Source organism: Megascapheus bottae, chromosome 6 (genome assembly GCF_031878675.1).
Source record: "Megascapheus bottae isolate mThoBot1 chromosome 6, mThoBot2.hap1, whole genome shotgun sequence".
NCBI lineage: Eukaryota > Metazoa > Chordata > Mammalia > Rodentia > Geomyidae > Megascapheus > Megascapheus bottae.
Window position 1 is genome coordinate 56,293,132 of NC_143514.1, and position 20,543 is coordinate 56,313,674.

The 20,543-nt window shown below is 50.1% G+C and overlaps 2 protein-coding genes across 6 annotated transcripts in view; both read right to left on the reverse strand.

Annotated features, from left to right (window-relative positions):
• Positions 1-3,861: 3,861 nt before the first annotated feature.
• Artn (artemin) lies at positions 3,862-4,960 on the reverse strand. The gene is made up of 3 exons (XM_090333771.1): positions 4,898-4,960; positions 4,499-4,637; positions 3,862-4,414 (listed from the first exon to the last, which is right to left on the reverse strand). The coding sequence occupies exons 1-3, from the start codon at positions 4,958-4,960 to the stop codon at positions 3,921-3,923; spliced, it is 696 nt and encodes a 231-aa protein (XP_090189897.1). The 3' UTR covers positions 3,862-3,920.
• Positions 4,961-9,045: 4,085 nt separating this feature from the next.
• St3gal3 (ST3 beta-galactoside alpha-2,3-sialyltransferase 3) overlaps positions 9,046-20,543 on the reverse strand; it is a 158,975-nt gene continuing 147,477 nt past the window's right edge. For 2 of the 5 annotated variants that reach the window (XM_090335030.1, XM_090335029.1), the window contains 3 exons: positions 13,800-13,946; positions 13,337-13,483; positions 9,046-10,038 (listed from right to left, as the gene is read on the reverse strand). In XM_090335030.1, the coding sequence (XP_090191156.1) occupies positions 9,949-10,038; positions 13,337-13,483; positions 13,800-13,946 (384 nt within the window). In that variant the 3' untranslated portion in view covers positions 9,046-9,948. The other 3 variants (XM_090335033.1, XM_090335032.1, XM_090335031.1) reach the window with 2 other exon arrangements.

The following is a 20,543-nucleotide window of genomic DNA, read 5'->3' on the forward strand; positions in this document are numbered from 1 at the left end:
TGGAAAAACAAAAAGATATCATAGCCTTCATATACTAAGGCTGTGTGCTTCAGAAAGTCTGTAGATTACCCTAAAATTGTTTACCAGACTTATGCCTTAGTGACCTTTCTAGCACTTTGGAGAAGGTGCATAACTTTCACTGGGTTTTTGAAAGACCCCCAAATTCCAATTCAAGTTGAGACCCACTCCAGTGAACAACAGATGATTGATCACATAACACAGATTCTTTTAAACATTGTTTTCTGATCACTCAACGTTCTACCCAGCCTCTTCTTTTCAAGTTGAGACCTCTGTCAATAATGCTAATCCACGTGCTGTGTGTCACAGGGCCATCTAGCCAAGGACAAGATGGCAATCGCAGATAAGAAAGAAAGTCATTGACAAGAGCATCTGTCAGCCCTGCAGCTTTGAGCAGGGGGCAGCAAGTGGCAACTGGAGCTATTCAAAGGAACCATCCAGATGAAGTAGACTGAGAAGGAAGTTGAGGTGTTTCCGGCAGAGAGAAATGCAGTCATTTCCAAGTTGCCTATCATTTTCTGTCTTGTAAGATGGATACCCTTTTGGAAATCATACCCTACTCCTAGGCCACTGAACAGGAAATGTTTGTGGTTTCACAAACCTGAAACAGAGACCAGTGAGAATGGAACTATCAGATTTTGGACACCAGGGCTTCCTGGTGTGGTTATATGATAAGTTGCTCTGCTAGGTTGGACACAGAGGGACAGCTCTGCAATCTGTTCCCTTTGGGGGCTATAGATTGCTCTGAGCTGCAAACCAAGGCTACTTCTTGTGAGAATATGTTTTGGGAAAGGTTGTCATTTTCTTCTAGGACTTTATGATGTTGGGTACATGCTCTTCAAAGCCTACAGTAGAGCCTGGCGTTAGAGCTGGACTCAAGGATTGGCAGTTTGGCCAGTATCAAGAGCCAGCGCTTGGAAAGGTCTCCCAACTGACTGTCTCATTGAGAGCATTTTCAAAGGTGGCCTCCATCATTCTCCTTTGACTAACCCTGAGAGTAGCAGTGCCTACTGGCTGCAGGACCTAGAAGATGTGCACACGAGGAGAGGCTTCAGAATCCTCAGCTGGGTACTCTTTAGCCCAAATCTCTTCAGAATTGATGGATGTTCTTGCCAACCCCAAATGAGCAATGTTCTCTTTCTCTTTTGGATTTATTTTATTGTTATTATTGTTGATGTCAGTTCTGGGGTTTGAACTCTGGGCCTGGGCACTATCCCTGAACTTTTTTGCTTAAGGTTAGCACTCTACCACTTGAGCCACAGAACCAAAAATCTGGCTTTTTCCTAGTAGTTCATTGGAGATGAGTCTCACAGATTTTCCTGCCCAGACTGACTTTGAATTATGATCTTCATATTTCAGCACACTGAAATATGATAGGATTACAGGCATGCGCCACCAGCACATGGCTATGTCGCCAGACATTTTATGCTCAATGCTAGCACTGTCCGACTTGGGTCAGAACTCCACTTTTGGCTTTTTTGGTGTTTACTTGGAGGTAAGAGTCTCACAAACTTTCTTGCCCAGGTTGGCTTCCAATTGAGATCCTCAGATCATAACCTCCTGGGTAGTGAGCATTACAGGTGTGAGCCACTGGCACTCAGCTTTATTTTATTTTATTTTTTGAGATAAGGGATCTATATGTAACCCACACAGATCCTGAACTCAAGATCCTCCAGTCTATACCTTTCCAATATTAGTATTACAGGTATGTGCCACCATGCTTAGCTTTATGATGTCATTTTCATCTGTGTGTGTGTGTGTGTGTGTGTGTGTGTGTGTGTGTGTGTGTGTAAATTTAGGATCTTGAATGGGTTTGGAGACAAGGGACAAAGGGATGTGTGAGGACTCAAAAGTGCCAAAACTTGGGGCATCTAGAACTCGAGTACAGAAGGGTAGAGTACAGGCAGGCAGCTCACCTTCTTTACCCCAAATGAGCCTTGCCTCCAAGCCCTTTCTGCTCCTCACCAGCTTGGGTTGCAGGGCATCTGTACCAAAGCAGGTAGGCTTGTGAGGAGGTGGGAAGACATTCGTTGGCAGAAGGATCTATAGCCCACCCACAGCCCTGTCTCCCTTCGAGGGTGTGCTCATCCTCCTCTGGCCATAGCTTCTGTGCAGATGGCTCTCCAATCCATGCCCAGACCTCCCCTCCTCAGCTCCAGCCACCATATCCCATTGCCTCTCAAAAGAAGAAAAAACACATAGGTCTCTCAAAGACAAATGCCTAGGACATAAAAACAAAAATCTCAATGGAATCATCTGGTCTTTAGGAGATGAGTAGGGATGGTGAGAGGCCAGGGTAGGCACTAATATTCTGTTCAGATGAAAGTGTGCACCTCTTTACACTTCCTTGAGCCACAGCACGACTTTTGGCTTTTTCTGTGTATGTGGTACCAAGGAAGCAAAGGTTTTTGTGTATGCAAGACAAGCACACTACTGCTAGGCCACACTCCCAGCCCATCCTTTTTTTTTTTTTTTTTTTTTTTCTTTCTTTCTTTCTTTCTTTCTTTCTTTCTTTCTTTCTTTCTTTCTTTCTTTCTTTCTTTGTCAATTGTGGGGCTTGAACTCTGGTCCTGGGCACTGTCCCTGAGCTCTTCAGCTCAAGGCTATGGCCCCACCCCTTAAGCCACAGCACCACTTCGGGTTTTCTAGTGGTTAATTGAAGAGTCTCATGTACTTTAGTGCCTGGGCTGGCTTTGAACCACTATCCTCAGATCTCAGCCTCCTGAGTAGCTAGGATTACAGGCCTGAGCTACCATGCCTGGCTTCCTTTCTATTCCTTTACATACTATTTGTCAAATTGTATTTAAATAATTATGCACATAATTACTTTCCCTGTAGGCGTTATATTCTTTTCACTTCTGTGTCCATAGTGCTTACCCAGTATTTGTTGGATGAGTAACTGTCTTGTTTATCACCCAAAATGTAGGTTCCTCCAGGGCCCTAGGTTCTTTTCCACCTTCGTATAAAGCTGATAAAGCTTTGTGCTTCACACTCTCACATCAGTTTCCCTGTGTACCCTCCTCCTGCCCTTGACCCGCCTTCAAATGCTCTCTTGCCCTGGGCTGCTTCATGGAATGACAGTAGTCATCCTGTCTGTAAATGGAGACACTAGTCAGGTGCCTTCAAAACAGTTCCTTGGATGGTAAGGCCACTGATCGGTGACAGTGAGGAAGGGCAACATGTGGCGGTCTGTGTCCTCACAAAGCAGTTTCTTTTCCCGCCAGCAACTCGGGTTCTGGAACGCAAGTGCTAAGGCCTAGCAGGAGGTGTGAGGTGGCTTGCAAATACACCTTTGCCACCCACTCTGCGGGGGTTCTCAGCCTTCCATCCCAGCTGCTGGGGATGAGGCAACCAGGAGAGATCTGGGCCAGGCCTGTCGTTGCTGAGTCAGTGAGAGGTGTGCTATTGGCCAGGTCAGGACATATCTCCATCCAGCCACGCCTACCCATCCCCACGCCCAGAAAGAGATCTGACACTTCAGCAAGGTAAATAAATAACTTAGAAATAATAATAAATAGGAGTCCAGTTCCCACGAGTAAGTACATGCTCCAGCACAAGGCGTTCTCAGCCATGTGACTGCAGTGTGCCTCTTGGAAATTTGCTTCCTCTAGGGTCTGAGGCCACTGCTGGATTCTCCTGAGAATGTGGGTTCCAGGTCCAAGGCCTGACCAGCGCCGGAGTCCGTGAGAGCTTGGTCCTTCGGTTTCCATATCTGGAATTCCAGGGGCAGCGCCTTGAGGCTGCAGATCCGTTGCCCCTTCACCTCTCCAGGACTGGTGTCTGTCCTTCACTAAGTGGAGCCTCACCAGGATGGCCCTGGTGAGTCCAGGACCCCGGGCCAGGCAGCTGCGCCGGGTGGGGGGGGGGGGGAAGCTGAGTCTGCAGAGCCTTGGAGAGCGTTCTCAGCCCAGGCAGCCGCAGGCGGTGGCGGAAAGGCGGTCCACCGTCCTCCAGGTGCTGTTCACGTCCATGAAGGAGACTGCCTCGTAGCGAGTGGGCCTGCAGCAGGGCTGGCTGAGCGGCCGGGAGCCGGGGGGCGGCCGCAGGGCGCCGGCGTCGAGCAGGCTGGCCAGGCTCAGGTCGTGTGGGGAGCGCGCGCGGCGGCACGAGCCGCTGCAGAAGCGGAATCGCACCAGCTCGTCCGAGCTGTGGCCCAGGCCGAGCGCGCGCACCGGCACCAGCTGAGAGCGCAGGCGGCAGCTCCGCGTCCCGGCCGCCGCCGGCTGCCGGCCCGCCCGGGTCTCCGCCCGCGCCTCCGCCCGCGCCGCGCGGCCCCCTCGGGGGGCAGCGGGAAGGGACGGCGGCGGGGACTCGGGCGGCGGCGGGGCGGGCTGGGGAGCCTGCGGCGGCCGCCGCCGGGTTCTTACACCACCGCACAAACGCGTCGAACGTCCCCCTGGAAGGAGACCGAGTCACACGCGGGGCCCCGGGCCAGCCCCACCCCTGGGCCGCGCCCCCCCACCCCGGCGCTCCCACCTACCCGGGAGGAGACCGGTGGGGGGCGCCAGCACCGGTGCGGGGCCTTCCCGGGTGGCAGGGCTGCGGGGCGCAGGGTCCAGAGCGGCCTCCGTGACGCTGCTCAGCAGAGCCAGGGCGGCCAGGGTTGGCCACAGGACAGGCTGCGCACAAGACCGAGTGGAGCGTCAGGGAGGAAGATGGCACGGGGCCGGGTGGGCTGCGGTGGGAGAAACTCGGGGAGGGGCTATTTTCAGTGGAGGTCGGAGACAGGCCGGAGAATGGGAGCCAGGGAAAAGAGAAGTCCTGTTTCTTTTTCTTTGCGTCTCGTTCCTGCCTCCTTGACGATTTCCCCGTCTCTCAGCTGCCCCTGAGCAGGTCATGTTTTCTTCCTTCCCCAGCCAAGCTGGGGACAATCACTCACCTGTCGATTAGGCCAGGGACAGTGGGATCTCCAAGCTGTGTGGTCTCCAAATCCAAGTTCCATCTCTATCAACACCAGGAGCTCCCGTCAGCCTTTGTTAACATGTTGCTTCCTCCTCCCCACCCCACTCCCCTTAATGTAGTTTGCAAACTGGGGGATGAGTTATCTTTTGGGGAGTCATCCTTCTACATCAATATCTTCAAGATTTGGGTAGCTAGATTCAATTCAGCAGGAGAAGTAGTTGCATGGAGAACTTTACTTATGTGTAAAACTGGACCTGTTTCCTCTTTTACAACTTCATAAGGTAAATGGCTTAATTTCTTTCCAGATTAGCAAATAAGACTAGAAGAAGGTAAGAGGTTGTGTAAGGTCACAAGGGTAGAGCCACATAGCTGTGAAGAGAGGTGACCTGTTTTCAGAATCTTCAGGTTCTGTGCTGTAGGACTGGAATTGCCAAGATTCCCTGGAGAAGGTAGTAGCTGGGCCACCCTGGGTCCTATGTCTAGCTTTCTCTCCATGCCCGTAGGAGAGAAAGCAAAGGCCTGGAGAATAATTAGGAGTGTATGACGGTCACTCTGAGGGTTATCTAATGACAGAAAGCCTTATGCAACTTGCTCCTCTGTCATTTCTATTCTGGGCCACTTGTGCCCTGTTTTCTAATCACAGATGTCTCCTTAGAAGCCAGATTATAAGGGTTGGTGGTCCATGTGAAAAGTCCAGGCCTGAGCCATGACTCCTGCTGGCCACCAGGGGGCAGAGTCTGCCAGGCTGCGGACTCAAAGGAGGAGGTGGGCTTAAAAAGCAATCCTCTGGGCTGTCAGGTCTCAGCCTCTCCGGCTCAGGGAGCCAGCCAGCCAGCCCTCCACGCCAGCCTGTCTGTAAAGCTGGTCTACTCTCAGAACTGACCCAGGTCTGCCATCTCCTTCAGCCTCCTGTAGCGCCCAGCCTTGTGCTTGGTTCCCGCTATGAACCATCCTATCTCATACCAGCTAACCTGCTTGGGTGCTGCCAGCTTTTGTGAGCCCCCCACTGGCTGGCACTGTCAAGCACTGCCCCCCCCCCCAAACCTTCTTGAGGTCTCCTTAGCCAGCCTGCCCGTGAGTCACAGCACACAGAACGGCTGCACACTTCCTGTAGAAAATGGTCCCCCCAGGGCCAGGTGCGGGCCTGTTGGCTAACTGGCCACCGGCCAGTGACAAGGGGATGGAGGGCAAGCCCAGGCAAGGCAGCTTAGGGGCCTCTGCGCTAGGGGGAGCCCCGGAGCAAGTCCCGCTTCCTCCCTGCCATGTGGGCTCCTTGGTCCTCCAGCCACAGCCATCCCCACTCCCCGGCGCACGACTCACCACGGGGGATCCCGCACGGTGTTTCTTCTAGGCACCGTTCCCGGGACCCGTGCTTGACTTTCTCGGGCAGCTCAGATGGCTCATGCCCAGGGATCTGCACCTGGCAGCACCTCTCTTAGCCCGAAGCGAGGTCTCGGCAGCCGGCCTGTGCCCTAGGGTGGCAGCGGGAGCAGCAGGGCTAGCACAGTCTAACCAGCGACCGAGAGGGACTGGAAGGGCTGGGAGGGGCGGAGGGCTGTGCTGAGAGGGCCCAGGAGAGGGAGGATGAGAGACGAGGGGAGGAAGGCCGTCCGCCCCTGCCCCCGGCCCCGGGGCGTCCAGCGTAGGGGGTGGGCAGGCAGCCGGCTTACCTCGGGCGCGGGGCTCCGAGCCCCAGTGGCAACCAGGGCTGGGGCCCGAGGGACTCGCTGCTGGCAGGGCCCGCGGGCCGCGTCTGGGGGCCGAGCCCAACTCCATCCCTTAGCAGCCTCCTGCCTGCCGCCGTCCGGTGTCAAATTCCAGCCCCCGGCGTCACCGGATCCCGGGGTGGGGCCGGGGCGCCCCCGCCCCGCCCGCCCCACCTTTCAGGGCTCACCTGGCCTCTCCACCCGCCGGATCCGGTCCCCACTGGCTTGCCGGGGTCCCCCAGGCGGGAGAAGACCGCGGGCCGCCCGCGGAGTGGAGAGGCGCGGACGCGGGCGGTTCGGAGGGAGTTTGTGGACTGGAGAGGCGGGGTGGGGGGCGGGCGGCGGGGCGGGGGTGCGGGCCGGCCGCCCTGCAGGACGGCGTCCGCGCCGGGACTCCCGCCCTGGGGCTCCCGCCTCGGGGCGGCCAGTCTTCACCCATCTCTAGGTAGGGATTTCAGGGTTCCGGTCTGGTCTGTCCCCGCACTCGCACGCCCGCCCTCCGGCTTGGGGCCAGTGCGAGGGCAGGGGCCAAGGCCACGGTCACCGGGGTGGGCCGGATGGGAAGCGGGTGGAAGGTGCGCCCCGGCTGGGGAGGGGAGGACGAGCGTGATGGGGACGCTGAGATCAGGTAGCATTTCAGGTGCCTCATGACAGCAAAGTAGCAGGTGTCCCCGGGTCGCGGGAGTACTATGGCCCTGAAGGTCCCACTGAGGAGCCTGCGAGCAGAATGGGGTCAGACATGCATTTCCTGAGGTGAGGTACGAGGAAGCTGCTGGGGACAGAAGGCAGAGCCCGAGAGGCCAGTCTTCCACACACCCTTTTGGAAACTGGAGTTGTGGCTCAAGAGGTAGAACGGCTGCCTTGAGCAAAAAAGCCAAATGAGAGTTCAAGGCTCTGAGTTCAAACCCCCTCCCCACCAAGGAACTTGGGAGTTCAATATCCCCATCTTGAAAGTTCAGTTGGTGGCTGACTAGACGGGGTGAAGAGGTAGAAAGAGCAAAGGCTGGCCTTTGGTTTTGTCCTGGGTGGACATGTGGGACAGATGCATTCTGGAAGCCAGAGCTCCCTGGTGGAGGCACAGCGTGGAAGCAGGAACTCTTGAGTTCAATGTTAGGCATGTTGTAAAGGCCTGTGTATTCTCCTAGTGGAAATATTCCTGGCACAGCTGAATTTGTAGCCTGGAGCAAAGTGTTGAACTGGTGATGCCAACCTGGGAACTGCTGACCAACTGACACATACCTGGAAGCTGTGGGTGGGGACAAGTGCTCAGGGAACGTGTGTGGACCAGCTGTACCCAGGCTATGCATGAGAACCATTGTGGATCTTGAAGAACTACCCATATCTGGGCCGCACCCCAGGGGTGAATCAGTCTCAGGCTAGGCAGGTAGTTTTCCAGATCGGCACAGGTGATTCTGGTATACAGCCAGGCCTCAGAGTTTTATATGGTGCAAAGGACTGTATAAAACTCCCCACAGTCTAAACTCAGACTGTACAGAAATGTTGCTGCTAGGGGCTGTTCGCAGGCTCCACAGGGCTCCACCGGGAAGGAAGCCAATTGGTGAGAGCTTGCTCGCTCATAACTGGCTGGCCAGTTGGAGCAGCTTCTCTAGGGTTTTTAATACTCAGGAACTCTACTAACAAGCATGCATTCTATGCCCTACACAATTCTAGTAGAACCATCCAGGTAGGAACTGGTACATTCGAGTTGTGCAAGAGTGCCCAATTCCAGCATAGTATAGGAGGCATTCCTGAATTTGCTTGTCACTGTCAGGGTCTTACTTCCCCTGGGCTGAAGAGGCTTCTGCCGGAAGCAAGGCAGGCATGTGGAGAGTCGCTGGTGTGTAGGATGGCTAGATCTCTTTATTTTTAGGAGGTTTACTGGAGGGGAGGCCACAGGCTACAGCAGTGCTGGGATTTACGTTGGCACTGTGTCTGCAACCTCACTTATTGTCACACTGCCAACATCCTACAGGAAGCCGACTCCCTTGGCCACAAGTATGGGAGGATGAGGGATCAAATTCTAGGGCTCTAAGGTGAGTGTGGGCTGTCTTTCCTGAAGTTCTCCAGGGGATGCATAGGGATGGGCTGTGTGCCTTCTTATTCAGTGACGGGGGGTGTTAAGGGCAGTGCATGTCTGTGTGATAAGGGTGGAGCTGGGATGTGCTTTCCAGATTGAAGCACAGGGCTCAGGAGAGAAGGTCTGTGGGCCTCTCTGAGCCAGGGCTTCCAGCTGGTCTGTCTCTTCAGGCAAGGAAGGAACAGGATTGTGGCAGACAGGAGATGCTTTAGAGATCTTTAGGTGGGTACCAGGTCCTGTGCTTAACAGAATCTGTGGGCTGGAGATAAGGCCCTTAAGTTTAGCATAGTTGTTGAGGTCCTACTTCCTGTTTCTTCCAGAAGAAAGGAAAAGGAGCCCAGGTTCAGGGAAGAGCTTTATTGCTTCCATGAGGGTTGTCTGCCATGGCTTCCAGTCTGGTTAAGGTCCTTGGGTCTCACTTCCTTCTGGTTCAGGTTAAAGGCAGAACTCAAGGACTGGACAGTCCCATTGTGGAAACCCAGAACAACTGGCAAGTTGGTCAGTCCAGGCAGGGGCAATGTTCTCTGATCAATGGGGAGAGCCATTTCCATCTGGCTAGGCCTCCCCTCCTGAGGCTTAAAAAAGTTCTGTTCTAGCCCAGGGGCTATCTTGTTGGCTCCAAGGGATGGTTCTGAGGTTTCCCTGTGGGACTTCATGGGGGCTGGTGAGTGGAGAAACCCATCTTCTCCCAAGGAAGGCCAAATGTTATGAGGGAAGGTGCTGGCATGGGAAGCTGCCCACCTCCCTGTGGCTCCTGCGTGGGCACAGGCTGGTCATGGCACATCTACCCACCAGAGAGCTCACTGGAACCACTGCCTGATGAGCCCTCTAGAGGGCCTCTTTCTGCAAGGCAAGTGGCCCAATCTTGACATCTCCAACCATATTTAAAAATAAATTATCCCTCCCCTCCCCCACCCAAATTCATGAAATAATACATTAAACACTGATTTAGAGAAGTGATTCCAGCAGCAGCCACGTGGCCTAGTGTCCCACTTCCTGCATGCCGGGCCTGTTGGACACAGCTGGGGCCTCCAGGCTCTCTCACTTCACAGACCCAGACTGAGAGACCAAGTGCTGGCCTCTGAGGCTGCCCTTGAACAGACATGGCTCTGGCTGCTTTGCCAAGACTTTGATGCTCCTAGGGCCCCTTGGCACTGTCCTTCTCTGGGTCTGAAGACTCAGGCACAAGTGGCTGTTCCTGTCTCCCGGTGGAGCTTGAGCCTCTGTGGTCAGATGCCGGGGCCCTCAGATACCACTGCTTAGGTCAGTGATGACACGTGCTTTCACCAGCTTCCGCAAAAACTCTTTCTCTCGCTGGATGTTGTGTGTCCAGGACTGGAAGGGAAGAGACAGAAACGTGATTATGTGTTCAGTCCAGGTGGCTGCTGGGACAGAGCCCTGTCAGCCTTCTTCAAGTCACCACCCTTAGAAGCTCAGTGACTGTGGAAACCTGCAGGCACATACTTGTCACCTGTTGTGCCTACAAATCAGGGTTGCAGGGTGCCCCGATCTGCCCTTGCTTCTTAAGATGCAGAATAACCCTTCGCCCCTCACTACCATCCTAGCAAAACTGTGTCCCTAACTTCTCCCAAGGCTTGGGCCGTCTAAGATTCCCAGTCCTCCAGCTCCCAGGAAGGCTCGTTTCCTCCCACTTATACCCACAGCTCTGCTGGCAGCACTTAGCTTCTAAACACCCTAAGGGAAGGCAGGTGAGTCACTTAAATCCAACAGCAAGGGGGTGTGGAATCATTCTCTGACCTGATGCAATCTCTCTAGGCCTAGGGCAACTGATGAAATTCTGCTTCTCATATCACAGGAACCAGGGAGCTTGAGGAACAGAGCCTAATCTTTCTCTCTCTCTCTCTCTCTGTGTGTGTGTGTGTGTGTGTGTGTGTGTGTGTGTGTGTGTCTACGTGTGTGCGATAAGCCTGCATGTTGTCCCTGAGCTTTTCTGCTCAAGGCTAACATTCTACCACTTGAGCCACATCTCCACTTTTTTCTTTCTTTTTCTCTTTTTTTTTTTTTTTTTGTGCTTAACTGGAATCTCATGGACTCATGGACTTTCCTGCCCAGACTGGCTTTGAACTACAATTCTCAAATCTGCCTCCTAAGTTGCCAGGATTAGAGGTATGAGCCTAGGTATCCAGCTAATCTTCCCTTTAAATTTTTATTTATTTATTTTGAGACAGGATCTTGTTATGTTGTCTAGACTATCCTTGAATTCAAAATGGTCCTGAGTCTGCTAAATTCTAGGATTACAGATATATGCCACCATATGCATAACTGTCAAGTAATAATTGCTTATGTTTATATAGTTACAATGTATTTTTTTTGGTCGGTCATGGGGGCTTGAACTGTGGGCCTGGGTGCTGTCCATGAGCTCAAGGCTAGTGCCACTTTGAGCCACAGCACCACTTCTGGTTTTCTGGTGGCTAATTGGAGTAAGAGTCTCATATTCCTTAGTGCCCAGGATGGCTTTGAACCAATAATCCTCAGATCTCAGCCTCCTGAGTAGCTAGGATTACGAGCGAGGTACCACCGGCACCTGGCTGTAATGTTTTAATATATGTATATCATAGCAATAATTGCATTGAGCTAATTCACATATCCATCACCTTACTTTTTTTTTTGGTGGGGAGAACACTTGACAATAAGGTATTGCATATTGCAGCGTTGCTAGAATATGCCATTATTGTTAGTGTGGAAATTAACAGGAAAGATGCTTGCTGATCAAGCAATAAGCTTATAGCTCACAGCTCACTCTCTGTTTCAAGCCCAGATAGCTCTGCCTCATGGTAGACTCCTGTAGGAATAGCTTCACTCTCCATCTACTGCTCAGCATCTTCTGTCCCTTCTCTTCCATGTCAGTATAGAACACTTTACACATAGACTCTGCCGTCGTGGTCTCTGCTCACTGTTCACTGGCATCTACACTTATGGAACTGCTCTCACCACATCCAGTCATAGCCTAACTGCTCCCTCCAATGGCCACTTTTTACAGTGTCAGTGCTGTAACAGACTCAGAAAGGCCCCCTCACCCTGTCCAGTGTCTACGGACATAGTGCAAAGATGGCCATCTGTGAGCCATCTTTTATACCCTAGTTTGCCTTCCCTTTATCTTGGACTACCAGACTTAGGACTGTGAGAAATTTCTTGAAGATTTTAAAAGCCAAGTAGACTATGGTATTCTGTCAGAACAGACCAAGCTTAGTAAAATATACATGATAACTGATGATTGAGATGCAAATTTGGAGACTAGAGTAAGAAGATGGAATCTTAGCTAAATTTCTTTCTTTTATTTTTTTTGCCAGTCCTGGGCCATGAACTCAGGGCCTGAGCACTGTCCTTGGACTCTCTCAAGGTAGAGCTCTACCATTTGAGCCTCAGCACCACTTCTGGCTTTTTTTCTATGTATGTGGTATCAAAGAATTGAACCCGGGTCCTCGTGCATGCTAGGCAAGCACTCTACCACTAGGCTAAACTCTAAGCCCCTAAAATTGATTCTTAAGGGGTAGATCAAAACTAGAAATGAGAAAGCAAATGAAAGAGGAGGATGAATTAAAGAAAAAAAGATAATAGAAATGACTAACTCAGAAGCCTGAGGACAAAAACAAGTGTTCCTGAGAGACCACCAAAGACCACTTGTATCTACTGGATTGGGCAGCCTTGAGGTAGGTCACTGGTGACCTTGTGAGAAATCATGTCAGGTGGGGAGGGGATGAGGGGCTGGGTAGCAGTGAGGAGGTCATAAGTGGGAATCCACTGAGCTCTTTATACAGCTTCAGCCTTCTCACTGGAGGAGAGGGGATGGCCGGGAGCCTGTGAATTGTGAGGCTCAAGAGCAGTGTGATGGGGCTGGAGGGAGGCAGGTAAGGGACTGACGAACAGTGATGAGGGCTGGATCCAGAGCCCTGGAGTCACAGAAATACACATGTACACTGATAAGAGGTCCCCCCCCCAAACACCCCAGATGTGCCTCAAAAAGCTGCTCAGAGCATTGCCCAAGACCTCCAGGGCCCAGGCTGAGGTCAGTAGGAAGCTGCGGCAGAAGTTACGGTATAAGAGGGTTCAGTTTCCCTGTGGAACCCTTGCTGTGGAGAAAGCTGCTGGGAGACCTGGCACCTTAGAAGTACTTACGTACTCCATGCAGCAATTCCAGGTGATAAATGGCACCTGGGCTTGGTTCCAGAGGGGAGGTATGGAGTTAGGAACTTTCTGGGAAAGATGAGGTAATGCTCCTCTGAGGGAAGGCAGGGATCATAGAAGACGATGATGTGAATTGGTACCAGGCCTCGAATATGATCTAGGGTGCAGCAAGGAGGGGCCAGGTGCAGAGCAAGGGCAGAGAAGGCACCCGGGCAGGAGTCCAGCTCCAGGAAGGCAGTGTGGTCTAAATGGAGGTTGGGAGGGGGGAGGTGTAGGATTTGGTTGGTCAAAGTACTGCATGCAGGGTGGACCTCCTGAGACCATTTAGCTAAGGGTAGCCAAGGCCTTGGAGTTCCCGGCAGCCAGAGCAATCGCTGGCTCATCCCATTACCATTCATGTGTCCGCATGCAGTCAGAGCCTGTCCTCTGTGCTGGAAGCCCCCTCCCTTGGCTCTGCCTTGGAATGCCCCCAAGCCCAGGCCCGAACCTCTTTGATGGCTGCCATGCGCACGGTCTCATAGTAGTGCAGGGGTGCATTGGGTGTGCTCATGTCGTAGCCAAAGCCTGCGACAGCCACCTCATCACAGCCGTGTAGTGCCATGGTCACTGCTACACTGCCAAGGGTCGGGATGTTCTGGAGGAGGAGAGGAGAGGAGGAGTGTAGAGTTCCACTGGAGGGCTGAAATCTCACAAGAGCTCCTCAGAGGGAACTCGGCTCCATTCCCAAGTCCTTCTCCCCACAAAACTATTTCCCTGGAGTGCTGCAAACCACCTGCCACCCTTCCTTCCTTCCTTCCTTCCTTCCTTCCTTCCTTCCTTCCTTCCTTCCTTCCTTCTTCCTCCCTCCCCCCTGTCCTTTCTTGCTTCCTTCCTTCCTTCGTCCCCTGTGCCCAGTCCTCCTCTTCCTCCACTTCCTCCTCCTTCCTTTTACAAGGATCCACGAATCTCACCCCCCGGCCCATGAGGCCATTGTTGAAGGGCAGGCCGATGAGGGTGAAGGCGGCCTCTTGGATGAAATACGGGTTGAGGATGCGAATCTCAGGAGGCTCCTTGGGCACTCGAGTGGCCACAGATTTCCAGAAGCCATCTGATGCGCTCTGTAGACACAGTATAAGAAGATATGAGCCGGGTACATAGCTGACAGTGGGCCTAGTTGAGCAGAAAATCCCAGTGTGTGTACAGGTAAATGAGCAATGGGTGGGAGTTGAGGCACAGAAGGGTGGTCAGGGCCTCTGGTGGAAACCAGCCGGTATAGGAAGGCCTTGCCATGTGAGGAGCTGTGGGATGTGTGACAGACACTCAGTGAGTGATGGTGAAGTGGGAGTGTGGGTAACAGAATGTGCTGTAGGGTAGGGCACAGGGGGATGCATACTATCAGGAGTGCTATTCTGGTTTGAGGGGATTCTTGGCCCAACAGGAAGATACAAAGGTCCAGCTGTCCCGCCTCCCTAGGGCAGCAGCTGGGGGCCACCAGGAACCTGCCCTTTCTCGCCTATCTGCTCTGCTGAGCTCGCCTCCTTTCCCTCCTGCTGTCTCTCCTGGCTCCCAGTCAACTTTGCTAAAGTAGACCTGAAAAATAAAGACAGAATGTGAGCTAGCACACAGGACAGCAGAAATACTACTCAGATTAGATCCCAGTTCAGTCATCAACCCCAGCTGGGTGACTTCAGTGTCATTAGCTGTACAATGGAATTTCTCCATCAGAAATCTTGGTCCTAAATTGGAAAGGTATCAACTCTGAAGCCTTACATCTCATGTCTGATCCGGGGTCACAATTCTTCTCCTTTTAACCCTTTCCTTTCCTCTTGCCCAACCACACAGACACTTCTGGTCATCTAGTCCACTAAGAATGCATTCTCTTAAATACTCTGTTCTGAACTTCCTAAATAGCCAGCCCCTGCCCTAGACAGGGAAGCCCTGACCTTGGGGTCAATCCATTCTTCCCCTTTTTCTATTTTTAAATTTGAACTCCTAAGTAAACCTGCTCCAATGAAACTGTCATTTCCTACGAGTTTATCATCTTTATACTAAGGGGAACTAATGAGCTAGCTACAATAAGTCATTGCAGTTTAACAACAAACTCACTCAGCAATAAAGTTCAGGAATTTGTGAGACGTATAAGAAAACCATATATATGTATATATATATATATATATATATATGTATGTATGTATGTATATTTGCCAGTCCTGGGGCTTGAACTCAGGGCCTAGGTACTGCCCAAGTCTAACACTCTGCCATTTGAGCCACAGAACCATTTCTGGCTTTTTCTGTGTGGCATCAAGGAATCAAACCCAGGGCTTCATGCATTCTAGGTGAGCATTCTACCACTAGGCCACACTGTTGCTCCCCAAAACCAAATCCTTTATTCAGATATAGATGATCTAAAAAAATATGTATGACGTACCATATTCTTGGATGGGAAGACTCAATACCAACTCTACCTAGATTAATGAACAAACTTAACACAATTATAATGATTCTAAAAAGTTATCCAAAAGAATTCAAAGGTAAAAATAATACTCTTTAATTAAAAAGTAGGTATTTAAGCTGGGTGCCTAGCTACTCAACAGGCTGAGATTTGAGGAATATGGTTCAAAGCTAGACTGGGCAGGAAAGGCCATGAGAAACTTATCTCCGATTATCCACCAGAAAACTAGAAGTGGTGCTGTGGCTCAAAGTGGTGGAGCACTAGCCTTGAGCAGAAAAGCCCAGGGACAGTGTCTAGACTCTGATTTCAAGCTTCATAACTGACCCCCCCCCCAAAAAAAAACCACCCCAAAATAGGTATTAGTATCATATATTTGTGTTTAGCGCAACAATGATACACATGTAACAATCAAGAAGACAAAGATCATTGGAAGAGGATCAATAGAAGTGGTTATAATAAAGCCAGCTCTTCCACTGATGGGAAAAAGTGATACTTGAAGATTTGCCTCTTGGGGAAAAAGACTCATTTACTTCCTTCTATTATATCACATATAAAATAATGTTAAGACAAAAAAATTAGACATTTTATCACTGAACTTTCCAATATTCATGCAATAGGTGAAAAAAATCCTGATATGAGGTGCACACATGTAATCTGGAGCTGGGGAGCAGAAGCAGGAAGTTTTGTTACCCTCCCCCTCTACCCATGTGACCCACCCTACCCAACTCTGCCTCTTGCTTTTTATTTTCTTCTAAAAGGAAATTGTATAAGTGAGCATGCCCCTTTCTGGGGTGATGAAATAGGGGGTTAAGACCCTTACTCCTGGGATGCAGCTTTAGCTCCCGTCTTTACTGTGTGGGACCAGGGCTAGGCGCATAGTAGTTGCCCTATGGACAAATAGGAGTACTATTACTTTTTGCCTGTGGACTGCTGAGAGAACTAAATGAAGTAATTCAGGTTGTGCACACAGTAGTGGTATATTATGCACCTGCACCTTACAAGACGAAGCTCCTGTTTCTGTGGCCCAGAGCCCAGCCTTGCAGGGGACAGGGAGTGGTTACTGAGGGGATATGGCATCCATCTGAGGCTTCGTGTTCTGTCACTGGCCTCAGGAGCAGGAAACAGTTCCCCTTTAGTTAGGGCCTCTTTGTCTTCTCTGCTCCTGCCTCTATAGTAGATGCCGCTGCCCTAGCCACTCCCTTCATGTGTTTCCCATCTCCATGGTAACATTGCTCTCTGACAGATACTTTCTGTTCTCCATGGGTCAGCTCAAAGGATAGGCCCTTGGGGCAAACTTGGATCTCAGCCCATCAGACTGAGTGAGCAGATGCCAGTTCATGTTGCTGCCATATCCTTTCTATGGGTGTCTGGAAAAGGGGTGTGTGAGAGGTAAAGGTAGGAGTAGCAGAACACAGGAAGAACAGGACCCGGGAAGCAATGGCCAAACCCTTAGGCAGCACAGGGGAGAAGCCCCTTCTTGGGCGTGGCCAGCCTTGAATGGACATCCAGGAGTGGCAGGTGCTGGCCTACGTTAAGCATAGTACAGCTTCATCCCTTCTGCAGAGCCTGGCAGGCTCCAACAGTTCACTGTCTTGGGACTCCTGCCTATGCACGTTCCCGCACACCTAGGAAGAGAGCACAGCGGCTACTCAGGATAAGCGAGAGGGGGGCATGGGCACTACTAGGGGCTGTGTGAGGCTTCGGGCATGAGACGTTATCTATGTCTCTTTTCATTTTACCCATTTCATTGGTTCAAATGAGACATGTTCAGTCACCTGCCCTGCAAATATCTGAGCCCGATTCAAGCCTGGGTGTCCTATCTCCAGGACACCATTTCTGTTATCTCTGCTTTCTACCTCAGGAATTAGAGGGCTTCGAATAAAAAATGAGGTACATCCCTCCTCTGCCTTCCAAGAATTCTAAGGTAAGTCCAGAGTCACTCAGTCCACCTATTTTATTTTTTTTTTGTAGATCATGAGGCTTGAACTCTGGGCCTGGCATTGTCTCTGAGTTCTTCAGTTCAAGGCTACAGGCCTACCCCTTGAACCAAAGTGCCACTTCTGGTTTTCTAGTGGTTAATTGGAGATAAGAGTCTCATGTTCTTTAGTGCCCAAGCTGGGCTGGCTTTGAACCATGATCCTCAGATTTCAGACTCCTGAGTAGCTAGGATTATAGGTGTGAGCCACTGTGCCCTGCCCCTGCCACCAATTTTATGGAGGGGACTTGCCAAGGTGTACACACAGCCTTGAGTGTGTTGCATTTGACTTTAGAACCTGGTTCTTCCCATGATATGGGTGTCGGCACTGAAACACTCTTGGCCTTCCCATAATAAAGGGCTCATATTTAACCACTAGTTGAAACTGGAGAAATTAACTAATATCTCAATCTTTTTGGGAATCTAAAGAAAGTTCCAGTGGGGAGGGACAGGTTCCTGACTCTTCTCATATTTAATTTTTCCTGGAAGGAGAAATTACTTGACTTGAGGATGTGGAATGTATCTCATTTATGGCACGAGGTGAAAGTTTCTTTTACACACACATACATACAGAGACTTGTACCAGGTGCTCTCACATTCTATACTTTAAGCCATATTTCCAATTCTGGCTTTCTGCTCTTTAATGGGAAAGAAGAGCTTCAGATGTGTCTGCACAGGCTGACTTCAAACGTTGATCCTCAGACCTCAGCCTCCTTAGTAATTAGGATTATAGGCATGAGCCACTGGTGTCCAGCTCATACCATATCTGTAAAGTCTCAAGTTCCTCTCGAATCAAACTGTCATGACAAAGACTGACTTCCTAGAGAATTGAGGGGATTAGATGAGATGCTGTGTATTTTATAGCATCTGGCACAGTAGTTGGTACATAATGAGAGCTCAATAAATCTATTATGACTGACTCTTGCAGAAGCCAAGAGACTGAAGCAAGGGGTGTGGTTGGTGAAGTCAGCCACCACAGAAATGCCTGTACATACTCACTACCTGCCACACCTGAACACATCCAGACCCTTAAAGAGGTGAGTTAGCTTTTCTCTCTGGCTCCTGTAGGCGGTGGGCACTGGAGGCCTGCCTGCCTCAAGGTGACACTGCCAGGCCCATCACAGTCCTACCCTATAAGGCTTGGACCTTCAAGGTCCCAATCTGACCTCAGGTCTCTCACATCTCCTTTCTCTCACCAACTGAACACAACTGGTAGGCCTATTAGGCCAGTCAGTGTCAGTGACCCTGAAGGGTCACACCTCTCCTCTCCTCAAGGAAGTGGAAGGCTGCATTCCCCATCACTCCCTCCTTCTCCAGGAATGTCTCTGCCTCAGTCAAGCATAGACCTGCTCCTGTTTGGAACAGCCAGCGCTTATTCTGTTTTTGTTAAGCATGAGGGAAGGTATAGAAAGAAGGGGAGAAAATGTATGCCACAGGCCGGGAGTTTGGCCTAGTGGTAGAGTGCTTGCCTAGCATGCATGAAGACCTGGGTTCGATTCCTCGGTACCACATACATAGAAAAAAGCCAGAAATGGTGCTGAGGATTAAATGGTAGAGCTCTAGCCTTGAGAAAGTCCAAGGATAGTGCTAGGCCCTGAGCTCAAGCCCAGGACTGGCAAAAAAAAAAAAAAATGTATGCCAGGCTCCTTGGAAGCACTGTATCCCTGAGCAGGGCAGATGTATTCACGCTTCATGTTGTCTAATGCTAGTCTCAGGACAGTCCACCAGCTCTTGTGAGGCCCCTCTAGTTTGTCTTCCTTCTGCTCAGTTCCCTGCGTGGGTCTGATCTTGACACTCTCAGGTTTATAGTCCTCAGTGGCTCCCCAGTGCCTTTTGAGACAGTTTGCATTGACAGCTGAGAGTCTGAACCTTGACACCCCAGCAACTTTACACCCTTAGGCAGTTCTTTATGCTTTCTAAGGTTCATTATCCTCCCCTATAGAATAAGGATAATGATACTAGTTCCAACTTTATCATGGTTTTATGCCCTGAAAGCTAAAGTCATGCATATAAAGTATTTGGCTAAAAGTCAGCTCTTGTTAGGTTATGCTATTATTAGTCTTAAGATAATATCCAAGCTCCCTGATGTGACTGATGCTGGCTTACAGCCCTCTTCCTTCTCCCTACTATAAACCTAGCTACTACCAACATATCCATGTGGGGTCAGGACAAAAGTACAACAGGGTATTCACATTTACAAAATGTAGACTCTTAGTATTAATTAAGAGCCCAGTCTAAGTGCAAGGTAGCTCACATATATTATATCTCTGAAGCAATTTACTCCTTATTTTTCTTCCTGTGTGATTTGTTTACCTCTTGCCCCTTAGCTGTTGAGTTCTAATGGTTGTCTTGATGACTTTCATAATAGCCGTTTGTCAAATTTTCTTTTTCTTTTTGTGTTGGTATTGGGGCGTGAATTCAGGGACCTGCACTATCACTCAGCATTTTTCTGCAGGGTTGGTATTGAGCTGGACCACTTTTGGTCCACTTTTTGGTAATTAATTGGAGGTAAGAGTCTTACAGATTTGTCTTTAGAGACTGACTTTGAACTATGATCGATCTCAGTCTTATGAGTAGTTAAGATTATAGGTGTGAGCAACCAGTGTCTAGCAGTTTATCATGTTTTCTAAATATAATTTCCAAATCGTGTAGTATATTCATGTTGTTGGTTTAAATTTATATGTTATCAAATTTAACTTATTCTAGTACTTTTGTGCTTTAGAAATCTCTTGCTCTTAAAATACATCCTATGTTGCTCAAAATTTCCTTTGGTTGTATTTTTACACTTTATTTTTTTAGTTTATTTGGGATTTATTTTGGTGAAGAGAGGGTCAAAAAACTTTTGAAAGCTATATTTGGAAAAAGCAAAGAAGAAAGAGAAGTGTGATGCCGACAGATAGCTCAGAGAGGCAGGGCACTGTTTACTTTCCATTTCTTTATCAAAGAGGATCATCTTAGAACTGCAGAAAGAAAATGAAATCTGGCAAAGAGGAAAGAAGTTCCCAGGAGAGACAAAAGAAAAGATGTAAGGATCTGAATCCAAAAGATTCATCTTCCAGGGAAATGAAAGTAGGAGGTGGCTTTAGCTAAAGGCTAGTGGTCTACCACTTTGAGTCAAAGCACCACTTCTATTTTTCTGGTCGTTAATTGGAGAAAAGAGTCTCACAGACTTTTGTGCCTGGGCTAGCTTTGAACCATCCTCAGATCTCAGCTTCCAGAGTAATTAGGATTACAGGCATGAGCAACTGACACCTGGCCAATAAAAACTATTAAGAGGCACAGTGATAA